Source organism: Teleopsis dalmanni, chromosome 2, assembly GCF_002237135.1.
Source record: "Teleopsis dalmanni isolate 2A chromosome 2, ASM223713v2, whole genome shotgun sequence".
Lineage (NCBI taxonomy): Eukaryota > Metazoa > Arthropoda > Insecta > Diptera > Diopsidae > Teleopsis > Teleopsis dalmanni.
The window spans coordinates 228,810,833-228,823,014 of NC_051847.1; the positions used below are offsets into that span (position 1 = coordinate 228,810,833).

Below are 12,182 nucleotides of genomic sequence, written 5' to 3' on the forward strand. Positions count from 1 at the left end.
CAAGTACGCAGGTTAAACGGGGGGACACGTGCTCATTATTCTCTTTTTTTAATAAGAGAAATCTGATACACTACATATAGTATTATTATCTGTATCTGCGTTAATTCAAATATGATTTGAAGAAACCGAAACCGTTTCCGCAAAGGAAGTCTCCTACAGTGTTAGTTATTTCAGTATTTCGTTAATAGTTGAACGAAATACAAATCGGTAAATGATGAAATCTCCCTTTTACTCAAATGTGCTCATCCTTCAAAGTTAGTGTCATGCAAATTCCTTTGACGATACAATCAAATCAAAATATACATTTTGGAAACACTCGAAGAAAAAAGGGAAGTTACTCATTTCCATATACTTTTTAATATTAATAAGATGTAGAAATACTTGCACTTCATTGGATTGTTCACTTGGCGCGCAAAACTATAAAAAGGAAGTGAATTTGAACATGAAAAGAACAACAACAAGAACACAAAAACACAAAAACAACTTCCGAAATACTTAAAATTTGGCAGTGGAAATAGACTCGTAACTGGAACTCATTTAAACATTAAAACCGCGAAATTATTTTCAGCTTAGTTTATATCTAGTAGACATTTACAGCAATACACCTGACTATAAAACCTTTTCTTGGACCATAAGGCCATTTGTCGTCTCCTATGAAATATATATAACTATCTTCTTAACAACATTCATCCCCCTTCTAAGTTCACTGAAGCATTTCACTTACGAGTGCTACTCGTAGAAAACGTACGTAAATTACCAACTGTTTTCGCTCAACTAGGCACGAGTCAGAAACGTCAATTCCCATAAAAGCCTAACAATTACATTACATATACGATTTTATCCCTTTTCCTTTATTGTTGAAATATTGTTCTTATATTAAAAAAAATTATTATTTTTCTTCAATTTTTGCGAACAAAATCACACAATCTCAGGAAGACGTCAGTCAGGTGGTCGCGTTTTAATAATTTTTTTTTAAATTATTTTATTTTTTTATTGTTTTTATAAAATATCAGGCTTTTTATGTAATTCAATACTTTTCATAAAAAAAAATGGAAAATAATATATAACAAGTGTTCATGAGATTGGATAGAGGAACCTTAAAATCGAGTCTTCCAATACAACACCAGCCACACAGCATTTCCTTTGCAAAATGTATTCTTTGAGGTATCTGAGGTGGATTTATTTGTGAAAACATGATTGATTGTCATATGAACTTTTTCAGATTTATTGCTTAAAGAAGCGCACTTCCTTTCTGAAATGTGGCAACCGTTAAGTTATGTACATGGAATATCCTGAAATTAAAACGACAATTTCCTTTAGGTCATTACTTACAACGTCGAAAATCTTCAATCATTTTGACCATTCTACATATGAAATTTGAATATTAAGTACCATAAAACCAAATAATACTATTATTAAATATTCTAATATTATTTAATTATTTATAAATTAACTGCTTCACATACATGATTTTTATAAACAATTTGATTTAACTCTTTTACAGTATCAGAGATATCAACCGAGATGCCGACTCCGAAGAAAAGGCCAAAAAATGAATCATCTGATAAGTAAGTGAATTTTAATAGATTTATTTTTATATGTGTGTATATTGTAAGTATATATAAAGTTGAAAATATCAGCTAAGAGGCGCCAGGACACTGGTACAGGACACAGCACATAAATAATTGTCGAGTAGAAATTATATTTGTTTTGAAGATGCGAGAATAGTTTTTCTTTTTGGTTGCACTTTTTAGCGCACAATTTCCAACATTTCCATAGAAAAATGAATAAGGAATTTCAAGACAAACAAATCAGATAATTTAGAGGAACGAGCAGCACAATTTATCTATCCAGTGCAATCTCATTTTTCTTATTTGTCAATTTATTAGAGTGCCTTTGTACCTGTCTTCGAACGGAAAGGAAAGCGATGCAATTACAAATTGCACTTGTGACTGCAAGAATTCTTCCCACACATAAATAAAAAATCTGTCAGGTTCTTTGTTCCAGATTTAATGATCATTTTTGACTGTGGCTATCTATTGTCGATTTACTCACTTTTAATGGATTTTGAATTTTGTTGCTATTTAAGTAGTATTGACCTTTTTTTTTATTTATTATAAGTACGTCGACTTTTATTTTGATTTGCAATTTCAAATTTATGAGAAGTGGGCGTGTACAAATCACTTATTCCATCATATGTGCTGCTTGGACCACCCGTTCTATCCCAGAATTGCTACTGCTTTGATGTTGCATACAAGAATGCCAAAACTAAATTTATTATGGGAGTTGTTGAGGGTGTAGGTGTAGTCATTTAAGTAATTTTTTGTGGTACGGTAGAGCATACGATATATAGAAACCAATATTTCTATAGATTGCCTAAAACAAGAAACTCGGTTTTAAATGTAATTTTTTTAAAATTCACTGAAAATTGATTTTTTTCGTAGTGTACGCGTAGTTATCTACCGATATTATGTTCCAAAGTCTACCTATAAGATTTGTATACTTTACTGTATTACTTGATCCATTTCCTTGGTAAATTTCCTTTATTTACTCCTTATAATAATGAGTTAGCCATAAAAATCCACAAAGGATTTTAAATCAACCTGCACACATTAGATGAATTTAAACAGATTTTTAACGCTTCTCTATTCTTGTGCATTGATTAATGAACAAAACATATTAAATGCACCTATTCATGTTTAAACACTTCTAATAATATATTGTCCTTTTCCTATACTTTAAACATAAAACAATAAAAGCAGAAACAAACGAAGCAGAAAGTCACAGTCTTAAAAAAAATTGTTAATTAAATTTTAACCATACATTTTAACGGCAGAAGAGGCGCCATCACCCACAAAGTTAATCGAATGATCTGTCTGCTCTATTGTTTATACGTGCAAAGGACACAAAGGACATTTTGCTATGTCAGCATGACAAGTACGCAAAAGCCAAGCATTTCTCTTAATCCTGGCGTTAACCTTATCGCATAAGACTATTGCAAACGCTAAGACAAAGTCTACCACATCCAGACCCGTTAGATGTCATGCCGTGTCTTTGAGGGTGTAGCAACACGCATGCGTCCGAAAGGTTTACTTCACACAGTTCGCAACGACAGCTCAAGTGCATTTCATTATTTTTCACAGAGCAAGATCTACGACAAGTGCAGCGCATGCAATTTTGCATGCAGCGTGTGCGAAGGTTGCCCATTTGATATTCATCAAGACTATGAGTACTTAAAATACAGACACATGGATTTTGTTGTCAAATTCTGATGTTACTCATATTTTGTTGCTATTCAGAGCCTTCTAATAAATTTTTGCGTAAAGCATATAAAATTTTCATTGCTCACTATCTCCTACTCTCCATTGCAGAACGTTGCCACTTCTGGGACCTTTTATGTACTCGTTAAGATTTGGCCATTGTTTTATGTGTTTTTGCCGCCAAATGTGTCATGCTCATAAAATCTAAAATTTATTTGACATTGACTTTTCTAGATACGAATTGAAGGCGTTAAATATTTTGTGCAACTGCAGTGTTTTAACACCAAAATACCATTAAAAGGCATTCAAATTTGCGGCCGGAATAATTGAAAAGTACTTGAAGTGAATTTTTCTCTTTACCGCCTTTGTTTTGCTATTCCTCTATCAATTATTTATTTTATAGTCTTCCTACAAAAGTGCTGTAAATAGGGTTTTGTGTACTGAATCTTTTGTGAAAATTATAATAAGCCACCTATGCATTTCCAATCAAATCAAGTCAATATTTTTCTTTTATGTCCACTTACGAAGTCCTTCAGAATCTTAATTGTTTGAAAATAACGAAATTATATGACAGAAATGTCTACAAGTGACTGTTTGCGTATTTTACCAAATACCCTTCAGTCTTATCTTCAATGCACTTCATACATTATTGCTGTGATAACCGAAAAGGAAAAATTCGGCGCGCGTATTTATTTTATATATTTATCCTTCCCAGAATCATCATCATTTGTTGGGATCATCAACAATCCTCCGCTTTTATTTATCAAATCGATGATGATGATCCTGAGACTACAACAACGGCCACACACAGGCGTGCCGAATTTAAAAGAATAACTTTTTTGAGGCTTGGCGATGACTTTAACTTTTTACGTATATTTGTTAAAAAATACTTGAAATGCCAGAACAATAAACTTTTTTATTAAATGATTTTATAAAATTATACGATTTGATCAAACACTTTGCGAAAGTAAAGTTAATTTGTATAGTAAAGTAACATATAATAAAGTCTCCGCATTCAACATCGAATTTGCTTGAATTACGGTTTGCATAGTTTATTAATAAATTCGTAACTCTCATTGGTAAATAGTCAATTGATAGAAGGTCAATTGATTAGAAAGTTTCATAATTCTCATATTCCTCAGAATTTTGAAGGGAATATTGGGTCCTCCATAATCACCTGTGAGAGTCCACTCTGCACGCTAGATGGCATGATTTACTTGTTGTACAAGACCACCACTTTTACCTAATCTAACCTAACATGATTTACAGGAAACGGGTTGGGGCGATCATGGAAAAGTTCTTGAAAAAGATTTAAAAAAAAATTAAAAACAAATTCTATCAATAAAGTATCATGTAATAACTTTAGCGTACCAACATTTAATACTCCAAAACCGTCATTTTGATATTATGTCAGCTCATTAGATAAGGCATCAATTGTTCCTTGAGCTACAGTGCTATTTCTAATTTCTTATATTTTTATGTGCGCATTACTAAAGATCTGAGCTGGCTTGAAGTATTTTTCATTTTAGCAGCTTATTGAGTCCCCTCCAAATTAGCACAATCAGAATAGTTCACTAAACATACGAGTACTATTATATAATTGTTAAGACCCTGTATCCAGAATTTTTAAATACATGGTCAAGTAAATAAAGTTCTGCAAAACATTATCCAGTCAGCTTGTTTTATGCGTAATAAGTAATCTGAGCTAGCTTGATATAGTTGTTACTTAAGTAGTTTGAGTGAAGTGTGACTAACCGGCCCCTCCAAAAATCCTAGTAATCTTCCTTACAACCATAGCAGCCCAAAAGGATGACTACTCTTGACAAAAAAAGGCATTACTCTATCTCTAGAGTTTTTTTCCAAATATATTTTTATATTTGAAAATATATTTAAACACGACTTTATGCGGCATATAGGTTGACAAACTAAGGGAATCATTATCCAGTTTACATAACATACATGTATGTATAAGGTGTTTGGGAGTTTTTATGTAAAATACTATATATTAACGTAGAGCATTTATCACAGTAAAGTCCAGTAAGGGGTTTACTTCACAAATAATTGGGTGTTGGAACTGCCCTAATGCAGTGCGACATTTTCAACATATTTAATTACTTTAGAAAATGAGGTTAAGTAGTCTTAATTTATGGAATTTATGCAATATATAAAAGATTTGAGCCGTATTGTAATAAGATTATCTCATAGTACGCGAATCAAGATATGTTAAATGGTGAAGTGATTGTAATTTTGGTGGAACTTTAACTTTTTTGTGTACATCTTATTTAAATCGAAACTTAATATCAAAGTTTTTTTTAATTCTCTGCATGATTTATATTAAACTAAACAGTTTAGCCTTTCTTGCGGATTATCTATACTATTTTCACTATCGACCACACTCGAGCGGTGATTGCCATATGTTGCCAAAATAATTTCTTAGAATTTTTTCATTTATAAAAAGACAAGATTTAAATAAATCAATACCCACACATGCCTTTAGTCCTCTCCTATATAAACAACGTCAACATCGTAAATCCTTTAACTGCGTCTGGATTAAATTACTACCGCCGTTGTAGCTGTCCCTGCCACGTTGACTGCCTATCTATTTTTATGTGTGGTGTGTGGAGGAGGAAAAGTTGAAAATGGTTTTAAATTAAAACAAGACTAAACAAATTGAATCTTCCAGAATACCAAAAAAAAAAAGAAAATAAATAAATTTATAAATGGATATTGTTAGGCACGATCGATGCAGCAACAAGTGCCAACATGTCGCGCCTGAGACTAAACAAGCAAATTTGTTGTTATTTGAGATTTAACCGAAATATACGGGAATTATGAGATTTTTTGAACCTCAACGTTGTGATTGTGAAGATCTTGCTGATCTCTCAATCTTCCGACCCATCTATCCTACGTGCCAATCTCAACTGCGCAATGTAGTTGTAATATGATACATTGTTATGCTTTCACTGTGGCAAGGATAACAAGATCATACTTTGCTTCAACAACACTGGCCAATTTGGAACGCTGATGTCTCAGAGTTTGCTATGGAGTGGAGTATCCGCTTTCAAGTGCCCAACATAATGTGACCAATTATGTAAACAACCGAATTGCGGGATTTTATTATTTATTAAAATCATTGGCGGCTCCTGTGCCAAAAACAATATATAAACAGTTGTTTTTTACTGTTATATTCAAGGATAACATATGGTGCAGATTTCTTGAATTTATTTATTCTCTTCCACTAAGCAAATCTTTCGTAGAATTCAATTTGGCATAACTGCCCATTTAGTGACTTGGAACGATTTCACGGTCCCCTTAGAAAATTTGCCGTTACATTTTTTCATCCTGCACTTGTTACTATCTTCCGTTTGCGTTTGCGTCGTACGTTTTTCCCTCGATTTGGCGGAATTTTCCTTTCTCAACTGCACTGAAGTGCTCGTATTGGCAACGGCAGCTCAAGTGTGCGATACCTTCCTGCATGTTACTCCATAGAACCTGTTCTTCTTGTTAGAATTTCTTTCGGTTACTTCACATTTCATATTTCCCCTTATGGCCTGCCTACTATTTTACTACTACTAACTACTACTACTACTATACTACCACACTTGTGGCATGTGATCTGGCCGTTAAATGTTTCTTGTTGTTGGGTTTTTATTTTACGATTTTACTAGACATACGTAGGAGAAATCAGGAGAACTGTGGAATCGTTGAAAAAGAAAATATTTGTTTTTTTGCGGTTTTCGTTTTGTTACTCGCATTTACTGCATTCTATTAATTTAGGTGCCGTCTTTGTTTTGTACCTGTTTGCTGGGTTCTGTTTTGAAACGGTTTTCCAGTTTTGTTTTCGTATGTTTTTTAGGTGTTTGTTGTGAGTTGTTTTGATTTTTACACTTTTTCACACTTTGGACTTTATATTTACTCTTACCTGTCCCCTGTCCTATGTACGTAGGATTCTTACGACATCACATGGAAAGTGAAAAAGTAAAGTTTTGTGGTGGTGTGCGTTATAAAAAGTATTTACCGACAACTAAACTAGATGGCACTGTGGCAATAAAAAAAATAAATAAATAATAAAATGTAGAAGTATTATTATTTTACGTATATAAAAATTATAACAAATTAATTTTGAATAGATCAGCCGTACTTATCATTAAGAGTTTAACATTTACTCGACATATTACTAAGAAAGATAATGCAAATCAATGATTTTATTTGCAAATATGAGTGAAAGTGAAATCAAGATAGTTTTTTACAAGTCTTTTATTTCCTACACACTCCGTTTTCTTAAAGGCTTCAACTACCTCAATCTGCTTCTATCATGACCGCATTGGTGACTTGTATTATCATTTGTTTAGAATGATTTCCTTATGCCAGATTTTATATAATATATATGCCTCTATTATACGCTTTAGCTGGTGATTGTACAATATTCGGTAAGGTGCATCATTTAGTAGATTGTATAATATTTCATAATCAATTTTTTCAGTGAAGTCGACAAACCCTGGCATTACTCCATCAGTCCATATCGTAACTAAATATAGTTTTATCTAAGCTAATTTTTTGCGCATCTCTTATTTATTTGAGAGGAAGAACCATAAGTCTATAGAACACACCTTTGTTTGCATAAGATCCTTACTCATTTTATTTAATTACGCTATTTAACCTTCTCTTAAGTCTTTTCTGAAGTTATCAATATTATGAAATACTTTTTGGAAGTCTATTAATTGTGCACCTCATATAACTTTACAAATATGAAAGCACACAGCTTTGGGTATTCTCCTATGGTTTTGCTTACAAAAGATAAAGGACACTTACTATTTATCTTACTACCCATGCTATGTAAGTTTAATGCTTATTATAAAGCTACATTGTGCACAACTGTAAACGTCAGTGAAGTAAGTGCGCTTAAATAGTAATTGCAAATAGTATTTTGTTGTCAGAACCTTTTTAATATTTACATAATTACTTTAGTTACTCATATTCAGGAGTTGTTGTGTTACTCAAATAATGATAGTCTGATGTACATACTTATTAGAACTTAAAGTAACTACTCGACATATTACTAAGAAAGATAATGCAAATCAATGATTTTATTTGCAAATATGAGTGAAAGTGAAATCAAGATATTTTTTTACAAGTCTTTTATTTCTTACACACCCCGTTTTCTTAAAAGCTCAACTACCTCAACCCTGCTTCTATCATGACCGCATTGGTGACTTTATTATCATTGTTTAGAATGATTTCCTTATGCCAGATTTTATATAATATATATGCCTCTATTTACGCTTTAGCTGTGATTGTACGATATTCGGTAAGGTGCATCATTTAGTAGATTGTATAATATTTCATAATCAATTTTTTCAGTGAAGTCGACAAACCCTGGCATTACTCCATCAGTCCATATCGTACTAAATATAGTTTTATCTAAGCTAATTTTTTGCGCATCTCTTATTTGTTTGAGAGGAAGAACCATAAGTCTATAGAACACACCTTTGTTTGCATAAGATCCTTACTCATTTTATTTAATTACGCTATTTAACCTTCTCTTAAGTCTTTTCTGAAGTTATCAATATTATGAAATACTTTTTGGAAGTCTATTAATTGTGCACCTCATATAACTTTACAAATATGAAAGCACACAGCTTAGGGTATTTTCCTATGATTTTGTTACAAAAGATAAAGGACACTTACTACTTTATCTTACTACCCATGCATTGTAAGATTTAATGCTTATTATAAAGCTACATTGTGCACTAACTGTAAACGTGAGTGAAGTAAGTGCGCTTAAATAGTAATTGCAAATAGTTATTTTGTTGTCAGAACCTTTTTAATATTTGACTTAATTACTTTAGTTACTCATATTCAGGAGTTGTTGTAGTTAATCAAATAATATAGTCTGATGTACATACTTTATTAGAACTTCAAAATAACTATTTATATAAACACTTGCGCTATGTGTTCTTGACTGGGTTTCTGTGTTGATGAAAAAATATAGTAAACGTATTCTTATACTCTTGATTAATGCAATATCCAAATTTCTAAGTTGCTTTTAAAAATGATACATATTATCTAATATATTATGTTTTTAAACAATTTTTTTGGAAAAAATAATAACAAGCATATTATTAGGAAAACAAAAGATTTTAGTCAAAGCAACCGATAACTACAAAAAAACGGGACTTTGGTTGCACTGAATCCATTCTGATTTTTTTCTTTCTTTTCATTGATTTAGATCAAGAAAAGCGTCAAAAAGAACTAGTTCCTTTTCGAAAGTCAATGATACAAACTATAAGATATCATTCCTCATACAGTCCTTACAAAGCCCATTATTCCTTGAAGACTTTGTTTTTAACCGATCAGTACGTGACTTGCGTTTCTTATAATTAATTAATGTTACTCATGTGGGTTGCTTTTTTTATCCTTAGTGAAAATTTTTTACTTAGCACCTAACTGGACATTGTGGTTGCAGTGGACGATGTGGCAATCCTTGTGCAAAATAATGAATATGCATTCATTGTTCAAAAAATTTACTAAAATTACCTTACCACCTAGTGTTAGTCATGCTTAGATGTGCCTTTGAAGTTTCAATTAATGTTTTAAGTTTCAATAATTACGTTATGAAATCAATTAGCACGGCTGTAATGAGTTGCCAAAACGAATTCACTTTGTCGGCTCCGTAATGATTTGAATTTTGCATGGAACTGACTGGCAAGCGGTGAGGAGTGCGCCGTAAAGAATCGCAAACTATTCGAAACCGTTTATAGTATTTATAATAAATTGAAGTGTTAAAAAAAAAATTTTTTGTTATGGATGTTTGCAGTATTCGATCAAGTAAAACAAGAGAGGAAGAGTTATATGCATAAAATTGGACACAACTCTTTAGATAACAAATTGCCTTAATCGCATTAAAATTTCTAAATCTTTATCGAATTGAAAATAATCATTAGACCTTTCGATTTTTCTACTAATTATTAATTTTTATAAACAAATATTATACATAAGTTGTATAAAATGCATTTAAAATTATATACTTATTAACCGTTTTCAATTTTGTAAGCAAAGAATACATAATTATCAATATATGAGACTATATCTCATGTAACACATGTAATCTATTTCAATTATTTTAATTAATAATATAATTGAGTTGGCATTGAAATTTTTTTAATTTTGCGTGATCTCTTAATTTTACCACATTATCTCTGTTTTGGACCACCAATGAGCGGTCACCACGGAACGCTTAATTGAAAATTCCTTTTTAAGTAATTCATACTGTTTTGATAATATTGTATGTACCCAGGATAAGAGCGAACATCCTCATTATATGCTTTTCATTGCAAAAAGATGCTTCGATAGATCCTTCACCTACATTTCAAAAGCAAATAATATATGAAAATAATTACTTTCGCAAGAAAGGACAATTACTACGAATAATACTACTGAATAGTACTGAAGAATACTGAAGAATAAATTTGTTAAACCATAATGGAAAAGGTCAAGTGCCGAAAGTCTTATCTGAAAATACTGATAATTTTCTTGGATTGCTTTTGAAACCGAAGTTGAAGATTTCTTGCAATGAAATGATGCGAAAACATTTATTTTTTCACAAACTAAACTGAAACTGCAACATAAATCTAAGGAAAATAGGTAGAAAGATGACAAAAATAGATTGCTTCCATTTAAAAAAGTTTCCGATTACTTGAGGTCTCCCACTTGGATGCACTCAACCAAAGATAAAATCATAAAAGTAACATGAAGAATCTAAAAACATATAAAAAAATATCTTAACATAATAATTTCAGAATGAGAATTATTTTTTTTAATTTTGGCGCGCATTTTTGCCGACTTTCAAGAATATCTGGGCACAAAAGAGTTTTTCTGGTTTCTTGAAAAAGGATTAATATCTTGTGCAATGCTCGCATGTTCTTTTACAGTTTCAGGGAAGAGTAACTAAACTTGTACCTGGTCTCTGTTGTTCCTTGCTTAGTTGAAATGTATTGTTGGCATGTGTGTTAAAACAAATAATACCTACTACAAGCAAAACCCCATTTGCCGGTTACACAGCAACTGAACAAGTACTTCCCGACTGACACAAGGCGGTAGGATTAAAATTTTTTTAACATTTCTATATTTTGCTTACGCTCGCTTGCCTCATTTATGTTGAAACTGAATTTATTTTTTTAAATTTCTGAAATTTTGAAAGTGGGTGTGCCTGAAATGACAACGTATCTATGGTCGCCTTTCAACATAAGGCACTCTACAACCAAATCTTTATCTTCATTAACTATGTAAATAATAAAGTATTTATAACTTAAGCTAGCAAAACAAAAAACCAACTACAAAAAAGAATTTTTCTCTTTAATAAATAATTTTTAAATTTCTGTGTAGGCTTATCCCTGCACATGTTCGGTGCACAATCCAACAATATCAGTCGTTAGTCTTTAGTCTTCAGTCTTCAATCTTTAGCTTTTGTCTTCTTAACTAGATTTCTTACTTAAGATGTGAACTTGTCTATGTTTCCATTTTTCCGCTCACTTTAGTGCTGCATATGCAAAATTGAATCCTTCTGGAATATTTGAATAACTTTTTTTTCTCTGAACAAAACTCTTTTGTATAATTAAATGATGTTTAGTCGCTCATATGGAACATGTACGGTGCATTCACTTGGAATCTTAATGTGCGAAAATACTTTTGTTGACATATGAGATGATCTGTGTTTTGTTTTCCATGATTCAGTATGCCCTATAGGAGTATATATGATCTTTGGAAACAAAGCATGGAACAGCTCAAACTACACAACTTGCACCGTTTCCATTGACTACTTAAGTTCCATTCATGTCAAGACAATAAAATAATGCAACACATATTATGCAAATCTATTGCAGCAGAAGTTCACCTAATCTGTCGCATGTGTTAAAATGCTGT

General features: G+C 31.8%; 1 protein-coding gene across 1 annotated transcript in view; it reads left to right on the forward strand.

Annotated features, from left to right (window-relative positions):
- The first annotated feature begins 1,506 nt into the window (after positions 1-1,506).
- LOC119678178 (M-phase inducer phosphatase) overlaps positions 1,507-12,182 on the forward strand; it is a 100,681-nt gene continuing 90,005 nt past the window's right edge. Inside the window, exon 1 of the mRNA XM_038089880.1 lies at positions 1,507-1,568. Coding sequence (XP_037945808.1) covers positions 1,525-1,568 — 44 coding nt within the window. The 5' untranslated portion in view covers positions 1,507-1,524. The remainder of the gene's footprint in view (positions 1,569-12,182) is intronic.